The sequence below is a fragment of the Passer montanus genome, unplaced genomic scaffold, assembly GCF_014805655.1.
Source record: "Passer montanus isolate IOZ18808 unplaced genomic scaffold, ASM1480565v1 scaffold148, whole genome shotgun sequence".
Classification (NCBI taxonomy): Eukaryota; Metazoa; Chordata; class Aves; order Passeriformes; family Passeridae; genus Passer; species Passer montanus.
In genome coordinates, this window is record NW_024361829.1 from 631,057 (window position 1) to 651,448 (window position 20,392).

Sequence of the window (20,392 nt, forward strand, 5' to 3'; positions counted from 1 at the left end):
CCCCCGCCGCTCGGGGCCGCAGCCGGCGGGGGGCCCGGGGATGGCGCGGCGCTGCTCGCCCTGAGCCCGGCCCGGAGGAGGACGAGCGGCGGCGGGAGGAGGAGGAGGAGGGGAGCGCCCATGGCGCGGGGGCGCCGGGCGCCGGCGCTGCGCACTCGGCTGCACGGGCTGCGCCTCATGTGCTCGGCGCGGGCGGCGCCGGCGCGCCGGGCGCTCTGGGTGCTCGCCTTCTGCACGGCGCTGGGGCTGCTGCTGGCCTGGTCCTCCGACCGCCTGCTGCACTGGCTCGCCTTCCCCTCGCACACCCGCGTGCGCACCGAGTGGAGCCGCCAGCTGCCCTTCCCCGCCGTCACGCTGTGCAACAACAACCCGCTGCGCTTCCCCCGCCTCTCCAAGGGCGACCTGTACTACGCGGGGCACTGGCTGGGGCTGCTGCTGCCCAACCGCACCGCGCGGCCGCTGCTCACCGAGCTGCTGCGCGCCGACGAGGCGCGGCTGCGCTGGTTCGCCAAACTGGCCGATTTCCGCCTCTTTCTGCCGCCCCGCCACTACGAGGGCATCAGCGCCGACTTCATGGACCGCCTGGGCCACCAGCTGGAGGACATGCTGCTGTCCTGCAAGTACCGCGGCGAGCTCTGCGGCCCGCACAACTTCTCCGCGGTGAGTGCGCGCCGGGAGCCCCGGCTGCTCTCGGCTCCTGTCCGGGGCCCCTGCGTCGTGTCGCTTCTGGTCCCGGTTCGTGTCGGTCCAAGAGCCCTGGGTCGTGTCGGTTCTGGTCTCGGTTCATATCGGTCCAAGAGCCGTGGGTCATGTCGGTTCCGGTCCCGGTTCATGTTAGTCCAAGAGTCCTGGGTCTTGTCGCTTCTGGTCCGTGTCCCCGGTTCCAGTCGGTCCAAGAGACCCCCGGGTCGTGTCGGTTCTGGTCCGTGTCTGCGGCTCCTCTCGGTCCGAGGGATCCCCGGGTCGTGTTGGTCCCGGTCCCGGTCCCCCGTTCGTGTCTGTCCAAGGGTACCGCTGGCTGATATCGGTTTAAGGGACTCCTGGTTGGTGTCGGTTCCGCTCCGTGTCCCGCTCCCCGCTCCGCTCCCAGCCCCGCCGCTCGCTGCGCGTTTGCCCGCGGTGCCCGGAGCGCTCCGGGGTCGCGGCGGTCCCGGAGGGTCCCGGTGTGTCCGGCAGGTTCTGGAGGGTCCGGTGTGTCCGGCAGGTTCCGGAGGGTCCAGCGGTCCCGGGGTGTCCGGCAGGTCCCGCATGGCCGGGCAGGGTCCCCCCGGCTCCCCCCTCGGGAGCTCCCTGCGGGTCGCTGCCCACCGAGCGCTTTCCCTCTCGCTGGTTTTTCCACCGGCTCGAAGTGATGCTCTGGTCTAGGGGTGACTGACTGGCGTGTGAGGGGCTGGCTGCTGCCTTGCGTTTTAATGAGAAATAATTAAATTAATGTTGCACCATCCCCGCCGCTGCCTTCCCACGTTCCGCGTTGCTCCCAGCGTAGTCGCATCCAGATTTCTCCCCAGTCCGAGCCGGGGTCCCCCAGGGGCTGCAGCGCGGTCCGGCCCAGCCCTGCCCATCCCGCCCGGCTTTGCTGTGTCCGACCCCCGTGCTCTGTCCGGGCTCCTTCGGCCCCCCGTGCATCCCCTGGAGCTGCTCCTTTGGGGCCGCGGGGTTTGTGCGCCCTGGAGCGCTTTGGGATGCGGAGCTTTGCCGAGCGGAGCTGATCCCAAAGGTGTTTGAGCCCCGATTAACCGGCGGGGTTTGGGATCAACCCCAAAACTCGGGGCAGGGCTTTACAAAGCACTAGGAGTGGGATCCGTGCTTGGGAAGAGCCCGGTGGGACTGCTGGGAGCTCTGGTGTGTTGGGAGGAGACTCTGGGTGAGCGCTGGAGCCAGACCCACGTGAAGGATGCCCGGGAGCAGCGGGATGCTGATGGTGCTGGAATATTCCGCTCCTCTGATCCCTGCGGGCAGCGCGGGGGGCTGAGCATCCTGGAAAGGGGGCTGGGGTCCGTGGGGACAGAGCAAACTCTGCCGGGGAGCTGGATCCCGGCTCTGCCTGGGATGCAGCTGGAAATCAGACGGAATTGTCCCTTTGGGCTTGTCGCGGCAGCCGCTAAACTGTGCAGGGAGCAGGGAGGGACTCCTGAGGGATGGAGGAGCTGCCCCGGCTGTGCAGGCAGCAGCTGCTGCTGCGAGCAGGAGCGGCACAGCTGGGGGGAAATCAGAAATAAACCGGGACTTTGGGGCAGGCCCTTTCCAGCAGGACAATCCGGTGCCGTGGCATGAGGAAATTGGGGAATTACAGCAGGAACGGGCGGCGGGCGGTGGGGAAAAGCTGCCTCCCCCTCCCGGGTGCCAGGGTAGGATCTGCTGGTGCTGGGCCGGTGCCGGGAGGGGCTGACTGCGGCTTATACCGAGCCCCTCCAAGGTGCGGCAAACCCGGCGAGGGTCCCGCTGTCCCGGGCAGAACGAATCCCGTGGCCGAGAGCTGCTCTGGGGGTGCTGCAGGAGTTCCTCGGGGTGGAACTGGGCATTCCCGGCTCTGCAGCTGCTCCACGGTGGCCGAGGAGCGGGGTCTCCTCCAGCCGTCCTGGAGAGGTCCCAGAAGCTGCTTCCCGGGGCTGGGAGGGAGGAACTGGGGGTGTGATCCCTGGAGATCCCAGCACTGAGGGCATTGCTCAGCTGAGGGAACAGGGAGAAGATCCTTCCCATCCCAAAGGGGCTGTGTGGCTCCAGGCCGGAGGGAGAGGGAATTCCTGTGCCAGGAACCGGCTGGATCTGCTTTCCCTGCCCCTGCGGCAGGTGAGGGGGTCGGTGCCACCTCCCCGTGTCCCGGCACGTCCCTCCTCCTCCTGTCTGAGGGAACAGGGGAGGGAGTGACCTCTGCCTTGTCCTTGAGGGGAGGCTGAGGAGCTCCTCCACCTGGGAACGCAGGTGAGCAGAGGCGTTCCCTGGGGAGGTGCTGGGAACAATGCCCGGGGTCGGGAGTGTCCCGAGAGCCCAGCACAGGGCACTGCCCTCCCTGCTGTGTCTGTGGCGTGGAGGTGCCACATCCAGGGCTGGGGTTTCCCGTGGGGCTGAGCCTGGGGCAGCCCCCAGGGTCTGGGGTACTTGGAGCTTCTGCTCCTCTTCCTGGATTCGGAGGGAGAGCCCCGAGGAGAGGCAGGAAAATCCTGTGGTGTGAGCTGGGCACAGGAATGAGGCAGGATGTGTGAAAAGATAAATGCAAATGGAATAAATGGGGGTGTAAAGAGAATTTTGCAGGTTTTAGACCTGCTCGGGTGCTCCAAGAGCATCTTCTGTGCCAAAAGACCAGGGGGAGGTGAAGCTTTCCTGGGTAAAAGCCCCAAAAGCCCAAAGCAGAGGGGATGTGGAGCAAACGAGTCCTGGCTGAGATGTGGAGCAGAGCAAAGGGGCTGGGGGAGGGAGCTGCTCTCCTGTGAGTGCTTCCAGCTCTGCCCTGCAGCTCCTCCAAGACATTCCTGCTCCTCCCAGCCCATCTCCCACAGGAGATCCCCTCTCCTCCTCCCAGCCCATCTCCACAGGAGATTCCTTCTCCTCCTCCCAGCCTGTCTCCCAGAGGAGATTCCCTCCTCCCAGCCGTGGGGGCAGAGGGTGTTGGGTTTCGTGGGTGACATGGAAAAGGAAGAGGACACTGGAGAATGAGCCCAGCAATCCCAACAGTGTGGGAAGTGTTGCTTTAATTCCTTAACAGATGGAAATATGTGATCGCAGTGATCTTTGGAGCTCGGGGCTGCAGGGCTGGGATGATCCCGTTGGATTTGCTCCATTTAGGAGGGCTCAGGTCTGGATTATTTCCTGGCCTGCTCCAGGAGGGGTTTGTTGTGCCTGTCAGTGTTTTCCAGAAGGATGAGGATTTGTTAATGGATCAGATGGAGTCTCCTGTCCTCAGTCAATGTGTGGCTTTACTTATCTTAGGCTGGACCTGAAGCTGGGCTGTTGGGGTGGTTATCCAAGAATCCTGACACGGTTTGTGTTGGGAGGGGCCTTAAAGCCCAGTTCCATGGGCAGGAACACCTCCCACCATCCCAGGGCACTCCAAGCCCCGTCCAGCCTGGCCTTGGACCCTTCCAGGGATGGGCAAAACCATCCATGAATGCTTGAAGCTGGATAAATCCAGCCTTCCCAAGTGCCCACATGCTGACTGCAGGGGAAGGAAGCATCCAGCAGCTCCTGTCCTTCAAAACTTGTCCCAGATTGCAAATCCAAGTGCCAGACTGGGCAGTTCAGTGGGTGAGGACCTGCTTTCCCTGGAGTGCCCTGTCAGGGTGGAGCTGAGGCTCAGGGTGAAGTGGGTGTTGCTGTGCTCTGCGTTCCCTGGATTTGGGGTTGATTTATTCCTCTGAGCTCTTTGTCTCTGCAATATTTATCTTGGTTGCCGTGTCCTGTGCTCATTGATTTCTTCCTTCCTAGGATTTTTCATCCTGAGAAATTAATGAGTGGATCCAACATCCTGGGGGCTGTTCATGGGCTGGGGTTTAGGGTTAATGATCTCCTGATTTAATAAGTCCCCAAAGCAAATTGGCACCTGTGCCTCTGCCTGGGGAGCTGTGGGGACACGGGTGTTGTGCAGGGAGGAGTGGCAGGGTTTGGTCCCATCCTTGGTGAAATCCTTGGATTTCTGGGGTGCTCCAAAGGCAGTCAATACTTGCTCGTGTTTGATTTGCTCAGTTATTTCTTGTTAAACCATTTAATTTCTCCTCAGAGCAGGGACTTCAAGGGGTAGTAGCTGCACAGAGATCTCAGTGCCACTTTTTAAAAATATTCCTGCGTGTTTGCCTGAAAATCTCATGAATATTGCTGACATACCCCTCAGGTGGGGCTGTAATTGTGGTTTCCTCGGCAGAGAATCCCCTGTGTCCAGGGTGAAGCTCAGCCTTATCCCACCAAATGAATTGGACATTTCAGCCCTGGGTTTTGTGGGAGGGCAGACAGGAATTCTGTGCCACCAGCTTGGAACGGCTGCAAGCACCTTAATTACCACCACCACAATTAATTGTAGAGGAATTTCAGGATGTGGCGTTGTTTATTTGGGGATTTTCCTCACCCACCCACAAACTGTTTTATGCAATTCCCTTTTCCACCTTTATTCTCTCATATTTTTATTTTAATTCTTTATTTTTGGCTTCACTTCCAAACAAAGCTGTGGTTTGGGGGTGGTGTTGCCTTTGGAAGGGACGTGGGTGGTGTTTAACGGGGCTGGAGCCTGGAATGTGCTCCCAAATTGTCCCTAAAGTGCCACTTTAGGGAACTGCCTGGGGCTGCTTGGACTCAGCCTGGGATCACTGTGAAACCAAGGCCTGTTCTGCCATCCTGAGGGAATCCTGCTGATTTTGGGCTCCTGGTGCCAGAATCCAAGGTGGAGTCCAGGGTGGGTTATGCTCCCTGTGAGGGATGGGCTGCAGGGTTTGGGGTGATTTCCTGGGGGTTTGGGGTGCAGATTCCTGACCTACAGAGTTGGGTGCTGAGGGGATTTGCACTTCTCTTGGGCTGGGGAATGAAAACAGGGATGAGTTTGGCACTGAACTGGTGAGTCCTGAGAGGGGCCAGAAGCTGTGGGAGAAGAAGGACAAAGCCCAGGGATTCCAGAGCTGCAGGGATCCCAGAGGAATCCATGGAGCAAGGAAAGCTGGGCAGCAGCAGGGCCTGGGCTGCTGGGGGCTTCTCTCCCCCCAGTGCCTCCCCTGCCATGGCAGGGACACCTCCCACTGCCCCAGGCTGCTCCAGCCCCAGTGTCCAGCCTGGCCTTGGGCACTGCCAGGGATCCAGGGGCAGCCCCAGCTGCTCTGGGCACCCTGTGCCAGGGCCTGCCCACCCTGCCAGGGAACAATTCCCAATTCCCAATCTCCCATCCATCCCTGCCCTCTGGCAGTGGGAGCCATTCCCTGTGTCCTGTCCCTCCATGCCTTGTCCCCAGTCCCTCTGCAGCTCTCCTGGAGCCCCTTCAGGCCCTGCCAGGGGCTCTGAGCTCTCCCTGGAGCTTCTCCTCTCCAGGTGAGCTCCCCCAGCTCCCAGCCTGGCTCAGAGGGGCTCCAGCTCTGTTGCTCCTCTGGACCTGCTCCAGCAGCTCCATCTCCTTGGAAGCCTGAGTGATTCCTGGGAGGCTCTGTCCAGGTGTGGCCAGGGGTGTCCCAGCAGCAGCAGGAGACCCTGGCCTCGCTGGCCTGGAGCAGGACAGAGCTGCTGGGGATGTGTGGCAGTGCAGGGAGTCAGAGTGCAAATCCCACAGAATGGGGGGAGAACAGGGCTGGGCTGGGCTCCCCCGCATCCCACGCTGTGTCCCAGTGCCTCTGGATCCAGTGTGGCTCCTTGGAAGCCTGTGTGATTCCTGGGAGGCTCTGTCCAGGTGTGGCCAGGGGTGTCCCAGCAGCAGCAGGAGACCCTGGCCTCGCTGGCCTGGAGCAGGACAGAGCTGCTGGGGATGTGTGGCAGTGCAGGGAGTCAGAGTGCAAATCCCACAGAATGGGGGGAGAACAGGGCTGGGCTGGGCTCCCCCGCATCCCACGCTGTGTCCCAGTGCCTCTGGATCCAGGTGCAGCTCCAGGTGCAGGCAGCTGTTGGAATTCTGCTCCCCTGGTGGTTTTACCAACATCTGGGCAGGATTCTGGGGTGGGAATCTCCTGGATTCACAGATGTCCTGGGCTGGAAGGGATCCACAGGGATCCATGAATCCAACTCCTCACTTCACCCTGAATGTGGGAACTTGATTTCTGGCAGGACAGGAAAAATACCACTCCCATGGGGAAAGGATTCAGCTGAGTTTGGCCACTTCCTCCAGGAGCTGCTCCCAGTTTGACCTGGGCTGGAGCACAGACCAAACCCTTTTCTTGAGCAGGGATTTTTCTGGAGAGGAGGGATGGGAGTGTTTGGGAATTGAGGGATGGGAGTGTTTGGGAATTGAGGGATGGGAGTGTTTGGGAATTGAGGGATGGGAGTGTTTAGGAGAGGAGCATCCAACTGCAGGAAGAGGAGGGATTTTTAGTAGGACTTTGTTTTGTTTTTTTCCCTTTTCCATTTATTCCATCCATCCATCCATCCATCCATCCATCCAGAAAGGGGATTCCAGGTGCTGAAGGTGCAATCATCACCCTAGGTTTGTTTGAGTCCTGGAATAGATTGCCAATAATTACTGCCCACCCTGAGCAGAATTAATGTAATTAAAGACACAGTTACAGTCCCCACCCACTCCGGGATGCTGCCAGGGCTTAATTAATGTTTGCAAATTGCTCCAGGATCTGCATGGGACCACCTTCCAACAGTGCACAGAGTGGGAATTCCTGGAATGGAGGTGCCCTGGGAGGCTGCTGTGGGGAGGGGAAGGAAATCCAGGGCTGCAGGGTGGGGATCAGTGGGATTTGGGCTCTCAGGGCCCTGGGTTTGTTCTCTTGGGAGCCTGAGGCTGCAGGATTTGCCCTCTCCTCTGCTGCAGCTCAGGGTAATTCCATTTATGCTGAAACCCCTGGAGTTTGTTCCCACTGGAGCTTTTTTCCTTTTGGCCACATTTTTCCCATCCTGTCATTTATCCTGAATTCCCTGGGCCACTGGAGGCTGTTTCCCTTTGGGAGCACTGGTGGTGCCAGCAGGGCCTCAGCATCCCAGGCTGGCTCTGGAACTCACCCCTTTTCCCAGCAGGAGGGATAAAACTGGAACTGGGATGAGCTGCTTCTCCTGTGTTTGCTTTTCCCATCCTGGCTGCAGATTTGCCATGGGCCTGGATGGAGGGAAGCAGCTGGATTCTTGTCTGGAGCAGCAGCTCCCATCCTGGGGCATGGTCAGGGATTCCTCTGGGTCATTTATCCTGGAAAGGGGCATGGACAGGGATTCCTCTGGGTCATTTATCCTGGAAAGGGCTGGGCCTGCCTGGGGGCTGCTGCTTGTCCAGATGTTTTGCAGCTGGATGGCATCAAAGGACTGATTTCCTATTCCTTGTCCTTGCAGGAGGCCAGGCTGGAACTGGCATCGATGTAGGGATGGGGGGAATGTCCTTTGGCATGCAGGGTTGTCCTTTGGGATGCTTGGATGCTCTTTGGGATGTAGGGATGTTCTTTGGGATGGATGAATGCTCTTTGAGATGCAGAGATGCCCTTTGGGATGCACAAATGTCCTTTGGGATGCTGGGATGCCCTTTGGGATGCACAGATGTCCTTTGGGATGCAGGGATGCCCTTTGGGATGCAGGGATGCCCCCTGGAATGAAGGGCTATCCTTTGGATTGCTGGGATGTCCTTTGGAATGTAGGGATGTTCTTTGGGATGGGGAAATGCCCTTTGGGATGCAGGGATGCCCCTTGGAATGTAGGGATGTCCTTTGGGATGCACAGATGTTATTTGGGATGCTCGCTCACTTCCCTCTCAGCACTTCTGGGACTTCTCATTTTCTCTTTTTTTCCTTTCCCCCCCTGTAATTTCAAGCAGTGGGAGCAGGAATTTTTAATTTTTTTCATGGATTATTCCACTCTTCCCGATTCTATCATTTCTTCCTGGAATAAAGCAAATTCTAGGCAAACTTCCTCCCCAAACCCCTGGAGCTTGACATTTTTTCAATAATAAAGTTGGAATGTAAATGAGGAACTGGAGCTCTTCCCAATCCTAGGAGCACACTGCTGCCATCCCAATTTTCCTCTGCTTTATTAAATCAGGAGGAATGGCCCATTATAATCCAATTAACTGTGATTCCCAGGCAGGAATTCCTGGCTCCAGGGTGAGGGAAAAGTTGGATAAAATCATTGTAAAAGGCCTGGGATTGTGTGGTTTGGGATTTTTTCCCCCTTTTTCCCTTTAAAAACCCTTCAGCAGCTGAAAGCAGGGGAAAGCCATAGTGGGGAGTTGGCTCCTGGTTTTGTAATAAATTTATGGAGTGCTCCAAAGTGGCTCCTTGTGGGCATGGAGATCCTGCTGGGCTCCCAGCACATGTTCCTGCCAGGAATAATTCCATCTTTCTCCTGGAATTCACGGCTCAGTGCTCCCAGCACTCAGGTGGAAGGGAGGGACAGAAGGATCAGCAACTTGTCCATGGAATTCTGTTCCTGCAGCTCCAAACCAACCTGGCACAGCTTGGAGGGATCTGGGGGGGTTTGCAGGCAGGTGGAGAAATGAGGTCATGGAGAGGTTTGGGTCGGAAAGGACCTTAAAGGACCTTAAAGCCCACCCAGTGCCACCCCTGCCATGGCAGGGACACCTCCCACTGTCCCAGGGGGCTCCAGCCTGGCCTTGGGCACTGCCAGGGATGCAGGGGCAGCCCCAGCTGCTCTGGGCACCCTGTGCCAGGGCCCCTCACCCTCACAGGGAGGAATTCCATCTCTCTCAGACCTTGTTTTGCTAAATTTTGTAGCAATTCCCAAATGCCTGCAGTAGGGCTGTGCAGCAGGGAAACAGCCTGGAGGCCCCTGGAATACACCAACACGGCATTCCCACAGGTGGACAGACCTTTATAACAAATATTTGGGAATAGCAAAGGATTCTCTGAGGGGAGGGAATGATTTTCCCCTTCTGGTTCCTTCCCATCCGAGGGGTGAGGGATGGGAAGGTTGGGAGCAGCTCCCTGTGCTGGAACAGCTGCTCCCAATGTTCCAGTTCAGCTGTCCAGCTCGTTCCCTGCTCCATCAGCATCTCCTGCCCTCCAAACTCAGCTGAATGCCCAAATTTCTTCCTTCAGGGAGTGCTGGAGCAGAGGCACCGCCTGCCCGAGTCACTCCTGGGAAACAATCCCGAGAATCCCGACTGGAGGTGGCAGCTCCTGGCGCTGTTCCCACAGTCCCGGCTTCCCACACCATCCAAACACTGGCGTGTCAAAGCCATCAGTCCCTGTGTTCTGGTGGTGCCTGCAGGCAGATCTTCCCCCTTGGAAGCCTTCTGCAGTCCTGGGTGATTTGTGGCTCCTGGGGCTCGAGCTGGGTGCAGCTCCCGGTGTTTGATCCACACTCACCAGCACCCTGCAGTGAGGATCAGCCAGGATCCTCCCCAAAGGACCCTCCCTGCTTTCCTCTGCAAAGTCCACTTGCCTTCCACCCCCACAAACTTTGTCCCCTTGTCTTTATTCCTGGCTTCAGCCCAGCCCTTCCCTCCCCTCAGGTTTCTCCTGGGGCTGGAGTCTCCCACGGGGGGCTGGAGTCACCCACAGTCCCTCCCTGCTCCCCTCCCTCTGGGTGGGGTTTGGGTGTCCCTGCAGCCAGCCCCAGCCAGGTGATAATTGTCATTGACTCCCTGATTCACAGAAGGCTGATCAATAATCTGTATTTCTAGTAACAAACCCATTGCTTTTATAACAGTTATCATACAGTTGGACTCTAACTGGTCCTCTAATTCAAACACCATCACCACTGGCTAGTTAAGAAACCACCCCTTGGTAAACAAATCTCCAGAACACATTCCACATGTTCACAATAGCAGGTGCAGCAAGGTAAGAATTATTTCTCATTCTTTTCTCTGATCTTCTCACAGCCTTTCTCAGTGCAATGCCTGGGAAAGTTCTGTTTGTCTGTGTGGCCAGGGAGCTGCTGCCACATTTGGGGACACAGCTGTCCCCTCCCCTGCCTGGGGCAGCTGTGGCTGCAGTGGCTGTGTCAGGGCCGTGCTCCCTGCTCTCTCCTGAAACACAAATCCAGCTCCAGGCCGTGCTCCCTGCTCTCTCCTGAAACACAAATTCCTGACCCTGCAGCACAGAGCCTTCCCTTGGCTTTGTGCCACAGGACTGAGGAGGGGAATGGGGCCCATGGGATGGGGTTTCAAGCTCTGGGTGTGCCCCTTGGGGTTTGGTGGTTGTTGTAGGTCCCTTCCACCTGAAATTCCCTCTCTCTTTCCTTTTCCTTTCCCCCAGAATCATCTCTGCCTTGGATTTTTCCAAGCACTGGACAGTTCCCATCCCTTTCTTGCTCATGCCCATTAACCTGGCTTTGCCTTTTTTGTGCCAAATTCATTGTGTTAAAATAATTCCAGTGGCTCCAAGGCCCTTGGATGGGGGAGCCATTGGGGGAGGTGGGATTAAAGCTCCTGGCTGGGCAGGGAGGTTCCTGAATTCTCAATGTCCTGTGGCAGCTGCTTGGACAGGATCCACCTCATTCCTGGGGTTCCCTTGTTTTGGGGGGTTTCTGGCTGTGGGATGAGCAGGGGATTTGGAACCCTGGTGTTTCTGTACTCACATCAATATTCCTGGTTTTCCAAAGGCCTTTCCCTCATGGAGTCAGTGTTGAGCTTTCACTTGGCACAGGAGGGGATTTCTGCTGAGCAGAATTTGATCACCCCAATGATCCATGGTTTTGTGAAACCATCATTAGCAGTTAATGGGTGATGGGGGAAATTGCAGGTCCCTTTTCCCTGCCCCACCTCCCCTCCCCAAGGCCGGGGAGGTTTTATTTGGAATGACTCCTGGGTTTGCGATATGCCACATCCTGCAGAGGATAATCCAGTGTGGGAAGGAGACCTCGACAGCAGTGGCAGCTTTTGGGGCTTTCCAGAGCTGGGACTTGGTGTGGGATCAGCTCCCTGTGGAATTACCTGCACACCGAGGGGTTCAGCAGCCCCAGATCATGAGAGTTGGCTGAAGTCTGAGAAAAAATACAATTTTAAGATGGTTGAAGATTTTTTGAGCTGTTTGTGTTTTGCTTCTGGCCTTGGCACTGCTTCTGAAGTTGCATGCTTTCCTTGATGGTGTAAGGATTATGGATTTAGATTAAAAGCAGAGATTTTCACATCTCCTTAGGGCTGGCTTTAAACATCCAGCACTGAGGGGTACCAGAGCCCAGAGGGGAATGGAGTCCCAACATGGTCTTGTAATGGCCCCACCCCAAATCCTGGTGCCTTTTTGGGCTTTTCTAAAGAGGAAGGACCTGGAGGGGCTGGAGCGTGTCCAGGGCAGGGAATGGAGCTGGGAAGGGGCTGGAGCCCCAGGAGGGGCTGAGGGAGCTGGGAAGGGGCTCAGCCTGGAGCAAAGGAGGCTCAGGGGGCCCTTGTGGCTCTGCACAGCTCCTGACAGGAGGGGACAGCCGGGGGGGTCGGGCTGTGCTCCAGGGAACAGGGACAGGAGCAGAGGGAACGGCCTCAGGCTGGGCCAGGGCAGCTCAGGGTGGATTCTGCAGGAATTTCCCCATGGAAAGGGGGATCAGGCCTTGGCACTGCCCAGGGAGAGTTGGATTGCCCATCCCTGGAGGTTTCCAGGGAATGGCTGGAGGTGGCACTCAGTGCTCTGGGCTAGGGACAGGGTGGGGATCAGGCACAGCTGGGACTTGGTGATCCTGGAGGGATTTTCCAACCTCAGAGATCCTGGGATTCTGGGGTTCTGTGTTGGGAAATGGAGTTGGTAGGGAAGGGAATCTGTGTGGGTGTGAAGAGCTTGGGCACTGCCAGGGATGCAGGGGCAGCCCCAGCTGCTCTGGGCACCCTGTGCCAGGGCCTGCCCACCCTCACAGGGAACAATTCCTCATTCCCAATCTCCCATCCATCCCTGCCCTCTGGCACTGGGAGCCATTCCCTGTGTCCTGTCCCTCCATGCCTTGTCCCCAGTCCCTCTGCAGCTCTCCTGGAGCCCCTTCAGGCCCTGCCAGGGGCTCTGAGCTCTCCCTGGAGCTTCTCCTCTCCAGGTGAGCACCCCCAGCTCTCCCAGCCTGGCTCCAGCCCCTCTGATCCCTTGTTATCCCAGCACAGGAGCCACTTCCATGGAAAATCCCACAGTTTGTTTTGCTCCCTCTCCATTTTTTGAAGTGATTTTGCTCCTTTGGCCTCTGTCCCCCCCCCGACCTTGGGAAAGGGGAGCTCCAGTGGGGTGAAGCAGTGGTGGCAGTGAAGGTGGCAGTGCTGACTGGGAGCCCTCCCCGTGACCAGGTGATGACTGGGACAGGGCATTTTGGCATTTCAAAGCTGACTGGGGTGGCAGAGCCGTGGCTGGGTCCTCACCTCTCGTTTTGCCATCTGAAGGGTCGGGGTCTGCTGTCACCTCCCTGCTGCTGTCACCTCCCTGCTGTGTCACCTCCCTGCTGGACGGACTCAGCCCAGAGCTCTGGCTGCTCAGGGGGCCAGGGCTGAGCCACAGGGGCTGAGGGCCTCCAGCTGTGGCTTCCCAGCAGGGACAATGCTGAGGAATCCTCTGTAGGAGCCAGGGTGGGTAGGATGGTCAGGATGGACGAGATGGAGATCTCTGAAGGCAGGTCTGGACTTGGGGCTCACTGCCCAGGGCCTGGGTGCAGGGCCCTGCTGCAGCCACAGCTCGGAGCAGGCCCCGGAGAGGAGCCCCAAAGGGAGAGAGAGGGGGAATAAAAGCAAGAGGGAAAGAGAGCAAAGTTCCCGTTACAATACAGTAAATCTTCTGTGCTGAATATTCTAATTTTCACTAACCAGTCCAGTACCAGATACAAATTTACATACAGCCTATAAGAATCATTACGTTGCCATACTGTGTTACATTTAAAACCCTAAAAACTGCTCTTTAGACCCCTGTTGCCCAGCTAGTAGGGTCTGCTCTGACCCTTGGGCCTGTCTGCAAGCAGAGGGTATTGTTCCATCAAAAGGGGATTACCTTCAGCTGGCCATGCCATTCTTTTCCAGTTGTTCAGCAAGGTATCTCAAAGCTTGCTTTCATTTCAATCTCACTTCTAATTTCCATATTCTCAAAATCTTTTTGCCAGGCAATCATATTTAAAAGGCTCTCCTGTTTCATCTTCCCCACAGTCCTCGGTGCCTGGCAGCCTGTGTGCTTTGGGAGCCTTGGGAGCCATCAGCACTCATTAGTGAGGGACACACTTGGTTTTCACCCTGCTTGCTCTGGGCTGGGAAAGGCAATTCCCTTCTGCTGGGAGTCGTGCCCAGCCCAGGCTCCTGAGCCCCGAGGGATGGGGATCCCCAGGGGTGGGATGGTGGGAATGGGGATCCCCAGGGTGGGATCCAGCCCTGCTGGGCTGCACCCAGGGCTCCTTTGCTGACTCCGGTTTTAAATCGAAAAGCAGCAGAGGAACGATGGGAGGAGCAAAGCTGCTGCTGAGGCTCCTGGGTGAGGCTGTGCTGCTGCTTTGGGAGAATTTTGGGATGAGCTGTGGGGTGGTTTGTGCTCTACCTCTGGTGTAAATTGTTCGGGATTTCCTCTGGGCGTCCTTGCTGTAGGAATTGGTGCAGATTTAGTGCTTTCAGGTGGTTTTTCAGCAGCGTGGAAGGCTGTGAGGGAGGGAGGGCGTTGGGCTGTCCTTGCCCTGCAGGGTTTGAGGGGCTGCAGGACCTGGCTCAAACCTCACAGGAACAGATCCTGTCAAAGCCAACCTGCAGGGAGGATCCAGGAAGCTGGAACACCAAATTGCTCAGGGTGTGATGGAGCAGAAGGGTTTTTGTAGATGTCAGTGCTGGCTCAGCAGAGCCTGGGAGTCTCTTGGGGTGGGGTAGGGGAAGGGATCCCACAAAGGCCTCAGCCCTGGCTTGGGGTGACCAGGTGGGGATTTGCTGATGGGATTTTTGTTACCACTGCCTGGATTTGGGCTCCTCCTGTGTGTGAGCCTGGCTCAGAGTCCCACTGCCCAGGGACTGGGTGGCAGCAGGGCCACAGGGGGTGGGGAACTGCTCCAAGGGCTTTCCCAAGGATGGATGGAGCAGGCTGAGCTTGGCTGGTGCTTGGATGGGGTTTGAGTGGGTTTCAGTGAGGTATGGATGGAGTTTGGGTGAAGTTTGGGTGGGGTTAGATGGGTTTGGATGGGGTTTGGATGGGGTTTGATGGGTTTGGGTGGGGTTTGACTGGTTTGGATGGGATTTGATGGGTTTGGGTAAGGTTTAGATGGGGTTTGATAGGTTTGGGTGGAGTTTGGATGGAGTTTGGTGATATTTGGGTTTGGATGGGGTCCTTGGATGGTTTCTGTCTCCTCTCCCTCCCTGGCCTTGGCACGGGGACTTTGGGACAGGCTGGACCCCCCTGCCTGTGACAGAGGAAAACAAAGAGCAGGGACTGAGTGAGAGAATTCGCAAAAAGAAATCAAACCACAGAACCAGTAAGGCTGGAAAATATTCCCAAGGTGAAGTCCAGCCTTCCTCCAGCTCCCAGATTTCTGGAATGGCTTTGCTGGGATTACAGGGCTCCAAAGCAGCAGCTGGCACCAGTGATCCCAGTCCCACACTGGGGTGACCTTGCCCACACCCATTTTTCCTCCTTCTGCTCTTCCTTCTCCCTCCCTGCTGGGCTCAGCTCCTGAATCTCCATCTCCCCTGAGCACAACAGGGAGACAGCTGAAAATCCACCAGTGCTGATGGATTTGGAGGAGGGACTATCCAATCTGTGAGTGCAAAGGGCTTTGTTTTTATTGCTGGAGGTATTTTTTGCTCCAGTTTAATGGGATTAGTGCTGGAGGTTTGGGGCCAGCTGTTCCCTCTGCAGACAGGCAGGAAAACATTCCAGCATTCCACTCCTGCTGCTTTCATCTTGTAATGAGCTTGTCAGCAATTAGCGGCTCTTGGAACGGCCGCAGAGTGACAACACCACAGCTCAGCGCCCAAAACGTGCATTTTTAATGGCATTGGGTGGAAAAAGGGCTGGAATGTGGGTGGTTCCAGGATTGATGGGCAGGAGGCACCGGTGCTCTGCTTGGTGGCAATTCCTTGGTGCTCTGTGGCTGAGTTTGGGTTTGTAATACACCCATATCCTGTGGGGATTTATAGGAATATCCTGTGGGGATTTATCAGGATATCCTGTGGGGATTTATAGAGATATCCTTTGGGGATTTTTAAACATTTTCAACATTTCTCACCTGGAATTTTCCTTTCTGAAAGGCAGGAGGGGAGTTCATTCAAGATCTTAGGTCTGTGAAGTCTTTTTCTAACCCATACCTAAGGAAACGTGGATAGCACAGCCAGTCCTGGGAGAATGGGATGTGCAGGGAATTTCTGCAGGGCTGGCAGAACTGGGGATAATTTTTGGGCAGAAAGGAGAGGTTTTGCTGTCCTAGTTGTTGGAGCCTGGATTTTTTTCCCAGGTCTATCCAGGTGGAAATAAATGTGTTCAAGTTTGAGACGCCTGAACACATGTGGGGACAGGGTGACCTGAAATCTTGGAGTTTGTGCAGACCTTCAACCCTGGAGAAGACTTGCAGTGCATTTCTGTTGTTATTAATTTTGAAGGCATCAGGCAGAGAAGATTCCTGAGCTTTTCCCTGCAGTTTTCCCCTGGAGCCGTTCCAGAGCTGTGCCTCTGCCCTGGTTTTTGTAGCTGGATGGCTGAAGCTGAGCTGGAGGTCAGGATTTGGACGGGAGGAGGCTTTGAGGGATTTGTCTCTCCAGGGTTGGGTTGTAGGAGTGTTCCAGCAGATCTGGAAGCTGCTCAAGGCTCCCAGCCCTTCCCATGGGATTTGCTCTCCTGCCTGAGTCTGGGCATGATGGAACAATATTCTGGGATTGTGGAATTGCTCAGGTTGGAAAAGCCCTCTGAGCCCCTGGAATCCAACCACCCTCAGCACTGCCAGGGCCACCCCAACCTTGTCCCCAGGTGCCACATCCACGTGGATTTGAAATCCCTGCAGGGCTGGGGACTCCACCCTCCACAGCACTTTCAGGGAAGAAGTTTTCCCAGATATCCAACCCAACCCTGGGTGTGGCTGTGTGCCCTGGCCCAGCCTGAGGCCGTTCCCTCTGCTCCTGTCCCTGTTCCCTGGAGCACAGCCCGACCCCCCGGCTGTCCCCTCCTGTCAGGAGCTGTGCAGAGCCACAAGGGCCCCCTGAGCCTCCTTTGCTCCAGGCTGAGCCCCTTCCCAGCTCCCTCAGCCCCTCCTGGGGCTCCAGCCCCTTTCCAGCTCCGTTCCCTTCCCTGGAAGTCCCCAAACCGTCCCGTTCCTGGGGACACTTCCATCCCATGTGGGATGCCCTGCCAGGGCTTTGGGGACAGGGACAGAGGGGACATTGCTCCCCTGGCTCACACCTGGGGTGGGGCTGAGCTCATCCAGCTTCCTTCACTTCCCTCAGCACCCTGAGCGCAAATCCTGCTGCAGATTCCTCGAGGTTTGAACCCCAGCTCAGCCAAATCCTGGGGAAATTTGGGATGTGGTTTTGTTCCTCCACCAAAGCTTTTTCAAAAAGAGCCCCTTCCTCAAAAAGCCAAGGAAGATGGGCTGGAGATGGGATCATGGCTCTTGCCCAGAGTTTCTGTTGCTCCCTGCTCCTGTGGAGCTTCATCCATCTTCCTTTCCCAAACCCATCTAACTGCAATGCCTGGAACACTCCGAGCCAATTAATCCTTGGGAAGGCAAAACAATTAAAAATCAGTTGAAAAATTTGTCCTGTGGGAATTTCCTGAGGGAAGAATAAATCCAGGAGCAAATGAGGCTGAGTTCTGCCAGCTGCTGGAATTTCTCCTCAGTGACCGTGGCCCTTGGATGTGGCCACTGAGTGGACCCTGGGGCTACCAAGGCTCTGCAGATGCCACTGTGGGGTCCAAGTTCTGTGCCATTAGTCCTGGTTTTGGCAAGGCACTGCTGCTCCTTCCCTGTTCCCTGGCAATTAATGAGCATTAAATGAGGCTGGCCCCGTGCTGAGAGCGAGCTCCAGTCCCTGGAACCCCTGAGGTTTGCTGGTGCCATGTCCCCAAAACCAGGGACTGGGACAGGGAAGTGTTTTCTCCCTTCTGGACCTGCAGACAGGGGTGAATGAGGGGGCAACATTCTGTGTCTGGGCTGTGCTGGATGGAAGCTTTGGGATTTTAGCCCAAAATCTGTTTGTCGAGGACAGGCTGAGGCCTGGTGGGTTCATTTCCAGTCCCAGAGGGGTTTTTATTTTGGAGTGCATGTCCCTACCCCAGCCAAGGGAGGACTTCTCTGGAAGTGAAGCCTCTCAGCAGGAATCCTTGTGGGCTGCTGCCCCTTTTGCCCCCAGGGACATCCCAGGAAATGCCATCCCAGGAAATGCCACCTGGGAAGCTGCCCCAGTTCAGGATCCCTATTTTCTTTCTCCCCCCTTCCCTTGCTGCAATCCCTGCTCTGTCATGGGATCTGGGGTGCTTGAGCCCCACCCAACCCCACTGCTCCCAGTCTGGGGTCTGCTGGGGGATACTGGGATGCTTCCTGCTGGGAATGAGCCCAGGAATCTGGAAAGGTTTGGAAGGGACCCTAAAGTCATCCAGAGCCTGGGACTTGGGGTCTGCAGGAGCAGTGGGATTGCAGGAATACCCTGAGCTGTGGGATTGCAGGAACACCTGAGCTTGTGGGATTGCAGGAACACCTGAGCTGTGGGATTGCAGGAACACCTGAGCTGTGGGATTGCAGGAACACCTGAGCTGTGGGATTGCAGGAGGTGAGCTGTGGGATTGCAGGAGCTGTGGGGTTGCAGGAGCTGTGGGGTTGCAGGAGCAGTGGGATTGCAGGAATATCCTGAGCTGTGGGGTTGCAGGAGCACCTGAGCTGTGGGATTGCAGGAACACCTGAGCTTGTGGGATTGCAGGAACACCTGAGCTGTGGGATTGCAGGAACACCTGAGCTTGTGGGATTGCAGGAACACCTGAGCTGTGGGATTGCAGGAACACCTGAGCTGTGGGATTGCAGGAGGTGAGCTGTGGGATTGCAGGAGCTGTGGGGTTGCAGGAGCTGCCCCACCCCGCAGTGCTGCACAGTCTGACCAAACCTGCCCCTGGCCAGGTTTATTGCATGACCCCCCTGCCTGGTGAGAGGGAAGGGGAAGCCAAGCAATCCCTGGGGGCTGTGAGTCCCTGTTTTACCCTGTTCACCTCCCAGGGCTGTCATTTCCCCCTGAACTCCCCCAGCCCCTGGTTGGCTCTGTGGGTTTTCTCCTGACCCGTTTTTTGGGATGTCCTGGTGCTGAGCCCCAGATGTGATGGGGTTTCTTTGCTGTGGGTTCCCAGAGTGGTGGGTGTGCCTGGGGAGGTCTGGGCTTTGCTGAGGGCTCACCTGGGCAGGTGTTGGGGCCTGGGGAGGTCTGGGCTTTGCTGAGGGCTCACCTGGGCAGGTTTTGGGGCCAGGGGGTCGGCCTGGCAATCACTGCTGTTCCATGTGACATGAGCCAGGCACTGCCTCAAATCCTTCCCAAAAGCTTCCCAGAAGCTCAGAATTAACCAGCTGGAAAAGCCCTGTGAGACCACGGAGGCCAGCCGTGACCTGCCACCCCCTTGTCCCCAGGTGCCACCTCCAGGGCTCTCTTCACAGAGAGCAGCAGGCACAACTTCCCAAGGATTTCTCCTGGGGAAGGCAGTGAGAACCTCTAAGAAGAGAAAACAATTCTTATCTCTGTTTACTGCTCCTGTTGTTTGGCACATGTGGAATGTGTTATGGAGATTGTTTACCCAAAGTGATTTGTTAATTGCACACTGGTGAAGGTTGTTTGGATTCCTTGGCCCGTTGGATCCACTTGTGTTGTGACTCTCCCCATCTGGGGACAGTCATGGGTTTTTCTTTAGTATCTTTTTTTAGTATTCTTTAGTATTCCTTAGTATAGTATCTCTTTAGTATGTAATTTAGTGTCCTGTTAGTGTAATATAGCACAGCTTCATAAAGCAGTTGTTCAGCCTCCTGAATCATGGAGTCAGAGCACATTATTCCCTGCATCCATAGGGGGGCTGCCTGCTCTCCCTGCTCCCTGCTCTCCCTGCCAGCTCTCCCTGGCAGTGCCAGGCTGCTCTCCTGGATCTCCAGGCTGTGGAAGGGGACAGGGAAGGGACAAAACCAGCATCAGCTGTGCTGCCCAGAGTGTCATTTCCTGCTGCCAGCTCTGTCAGAGCTCGCTGTGGTTCATTAAACAGCCCAGCCAGGGCTCCTGTGAGTCACACAATTCCCACCTGGAGCAGCTGCTCCATCCCAGCCCTGGTGCCAGCTCTGCCCGAGCCCTGCTGGGCACAGGGGGCACCAGGCAGGAGCTCCTGGCCCAGCCTTTCCAACAGGACCACTGAGCTTTGCTCCCTCCCTGTCAGATCCTCCAGAGCTGCCCTGGGTCTGTCCTGGCTGGAGGGAATTGTGTGAGTCCTCCCTCCCTGAAAGAGTGGGAAAATCCCCCCAGGGTGCCCTGGATCTCTGAGCTCCTCCAGGGATGGGGCAGCCAGGCATTTTCTGAGGAAGCTGTGCCAGCCCCTCCCCACCCTCAAAAGTTTTTAATCCAAATTCTTACCGAGTTTCTAAAAAAAATCACACACTCCTTTCTTCTTGAGTCACCAGCTCCTTGTATATTGTCCAAACTATCAGAAAAAAAAAGTGTGGAATTGGAGAAAAATCCTCTTTGGAGCCTTGGATTTCACATCGGGGATTGCTGGGATGCTCCCCAGGCTGCAGGAGATGAGGCTCTGCAGGGAAAACCCAGAGTGGGAGGGTGGGAGGTGGTTTTCCCTCTGTTCCCCTCTGTTCCCATGGCTGATGTGCATTCCCAGGCAGGATGGAAATGCTCTGCCAGGGATTGCACAGGAGCAGAGATGGACTGAGGATCCACTAAACAGCT

General features: G+C 56.6%; 1 protein-coding gene across 3 annotated transcripts in view; it reads left to right on the plus strand.

The window, feature by feature from the left end:
• Window positions 1-20,392, plus strand: part of LOC120498401 (acid-sensing ion channel 2) — a 404,155-nt gene that overhangs the window by 326,856 nt on the left and 56,907 nt on the right. Inside the window, exon 1 of one of the 3 annotated variants that reach the window (XM_039701061.1) lies at window positions 7-660. The exons of the other annotated variants lie outside the window; for them this stretch is intronic. Coding sequence (XP_039556995.1) covers window positions 121-660 — 540 coding nt within the window. The 5' untranslated portion in view covers window positions 7-120. Of the gene's footprint in view, window positions 1-6; window positions 661-20,392 lie in introns of those variants that run through there. 3 annotated transcript variants of the gene reach the window in all.